The sequence below is a fragment of the Acanthisitta chloris genome, unplaced genomic scaffold (assembly GCF_000695815.1).
Source record: "Acanthisitta chloris isolate BGI_N310 unplaced genomic scaffold, ASM69581v1 scaffold8211, whole genome shotgun sequence".
Lineage (NCBI taxonomy): Eukaryota > Metazoa > Chordata > Aves > Passeriformes > Acanthisittidae > Acanthisitta > Acanthisitta chloris.
The window spans coordinates 4,388-6,899 of record NW_008656439.1 but is presented as its reverse complement, the minus strand read 5'-3'; the positions used below and the strand labels follow the sequence as shown (position 1 = coordinate 6,899).

The 2,512-nt window shown below is 38.9% G+C and overlaps 1 protein-coding gene across 1 annotated transcript in view; it reads right to left on the bottom strand.

Annotated features, from left to right (window-relative positions):
- Positions 1 to 1,902, bottom strand: part of EIF2AK3 (eukaryotic translation initiation factor 2-alpha kinase 3) — a gene marked incomplete at its 5' end in the record, with an annotated part of 40,673 nt that extends 38,771 nt beyond the window's left edge. Inside the window, 2 exons of the mRNA XM_009084337.1 lie at positions 1,358 to 1,487; positions 1,819 to 1,902. Of these exons, the coding sequence (XP_009082585.1) occupies positions 1,358 to 1,487; positions 1,819 to 1,902 (214 nt within the window). The remainder of the gene's footprint in view (positions 1 to 1,357; positions 1,488 to 1,818) is intronic.
- Between the last annotated feature and the right edge of the window lie 610 nt (positions 1,903 to 2,512).

Genomic DNA, 2,512 nt, shown 5'->3' with positions numbered 1-2,512 from the left:
AGGGAAAAAACCCAAGTTTCAATTTGCAAAGATTTCAAACGTGCGCATTTTATAACCAAAGGTTCTGTTTCCATGTGGTCATCAGAAACTCACGGCAGCAACAGGTAACAGAGCAGTATTTTAAGTATCTAGCATTGAAAACATTTGTGAAGGATCACACTATCACACCTTCGCTTCACAGAGCTCTTTGCAGTTCTTTCTACAGTTTTTGTATTACTTTCAATTCTGCTGTAGAACATATTTTTTGGGGGAAAGTTCTTCTTTCCTATAGTGCTTTTTTCTAAACCACAAAAATACACCTGAACGAGTCTCAAAAAGCTTTATCTGTAAATAAAACTCCTGCTCAGCAAAGGAACATGAGTTAACATTCACATTACTTTTGCCATCTGAGATACTCATTACTAGCTGTCACACTACCACAGCAACAGACCAAATCATTCCTTCGACTTCTTTACACCAAAACAGAGGTCAGACAGCAACAAAGAACCACAAGCAAGAAGCTCATACAGTCAGAATAACCCTGAATTCAACTTTCATTCTCCAATGCTCATCGTGCAAAAGCAAGATATAAGACTGGTCATCAAATCCAACCATCCATGACATGGAAGGACCGTGTACTTTGTCATCACCACATATTATCTCTTCATGGGTGCTTTTATTCCTCCTATTTCTAGGAGAGAATGACTCAAGGATCTTACTTCTTCAGTGCAGGAAAAGGGGAGGGGGGGAACTTCCTTCTAATTTTTAGCCTAAGTTTATTCAAACTGCACCAAACAAGAAATTTAACTCTAGATTTTCTTCTTACAGTTCATCAGCAAGAAATGACGCAACCCTTTACCACTCAGTACTTGAGGTGACCTTCAGTGCTCTGTTTAATTGCTAACACATTCTGTTGCACAGGCAGGCGCTTATCTAATATGAAACACCCCAAACAATCCTTTGTTCATATATTAAGTCACAAGGACTTTTGCTTTTCTTGAGTCGAAAAAAGAAAGCCAGTACTTGCCAAAACATCCTTTAGTAATACAAAGCAGATGATCCTTTAATTTGCTTCAAATTACAAGTAACTTGTTTTCAATCAGCAAATACACACAATTCCCAAACTCAGTTACATCATCTAGTTTGATAGTTATCACATACATCAATTCCAAGGCTAAAATGCTGACACACTCTAGTTTGAAATGGCAACATGATGTAAGCACTCCAAAAAAAAAAGTTTGAGAACATTATGGATAAAGTTTGGTAGGTAAGTTTGCTGCATTATTTAACATCTATCAAATACAGAGGAAGTTGCTTTCATTTTATTACAGACAACTCCATTTCTAAAGATTTAGTCAGGAAAGAGATTAAACCTTACCTCTGGTTTACTGAGACTGGATGACACAAGAGAACCTGATCCCACGTCCAGATCCCACTGTTTTCTCCCACTGTTTTCTGGATCCAGTGCAGCAATTCGTCCATCCAAAGTGCTGATAATTACTAGAGCTCTGCAAATCGGAAACATTCACAGTCAAAACTACAGCAGTCTGGGCTTCACCTATTAGCTGTGTTTTATCTTTAATAAAATGCAACTCCAACCTCAAAGTTTAACCTCTATATTCTGAAGAACAGCAATTTAATGTGGTAGATCTACCCAGACCAACAAGAGAAAACAGAAGAGCTGAAGTCTCTGACTGGATGTCAAACTAATTTCCATGTTATGAGACACTTTCAGAGTTCAGTTTCAGGGGAAGATACTTGACTTTTTGCTCCCACATGCATATGTTATGGATACAACACTGAATGGATTCTATGAAATATGAAAGAACAGTACCTCACCTTTTGGCTATTGTCCTCCTGAATTCAACATTCTGGCAGTTTGGAGACCTACCTGTTCCAGAAAACTCCAATTTGCTCTTTGATCTATCAAAGATAGATATCAACAGCCTAGGTCTGTTCATAACTTTTCAATATCTGAAGGGCCTACAAGGGAGCCAGAGAGGAGCTCTTTGTTAGGAACTGCAACGATAGTACAAGGGGTAATGGGCTCAAACTGAAGGAGGGGAAGTTTAGGTTAGATATTAGAAAAAAGTGTTTTACTGTAAGGGTGGTGAGACATTGGAACAGGTTGCCCAGGGAAGTGGTGGCTGCCTCAACCCTGGCAGTGTTCAAGGCCAGACTGGATGAGGTCTTGAGCATCCTGGTATAGTGGGGAGCTATCCCTGCCCACGGGGTTGGGACTAGATGATCTGTAAGGTCCATTCCAACCCCTAAAATTCTATGATTCTATGAATGAGATAATATTTGAGATATTTATATCACAAATACGAATCCTACTTTTTTTCCAGTCCCTTTCAAACTGATCATTTCAAAACAACCCAAACTTGAAACTATCAACCCAGCAAATCAAGAGGTAAGAAATACTAAGTTGCAACCAAGTTTTTGATGAAACAGAAATCCTGGACATTTGACAACTGTCTGAATAAAACAAGTCCCTCCTAAGGCATTCACAGGGCACTAGAAACAACTTCCA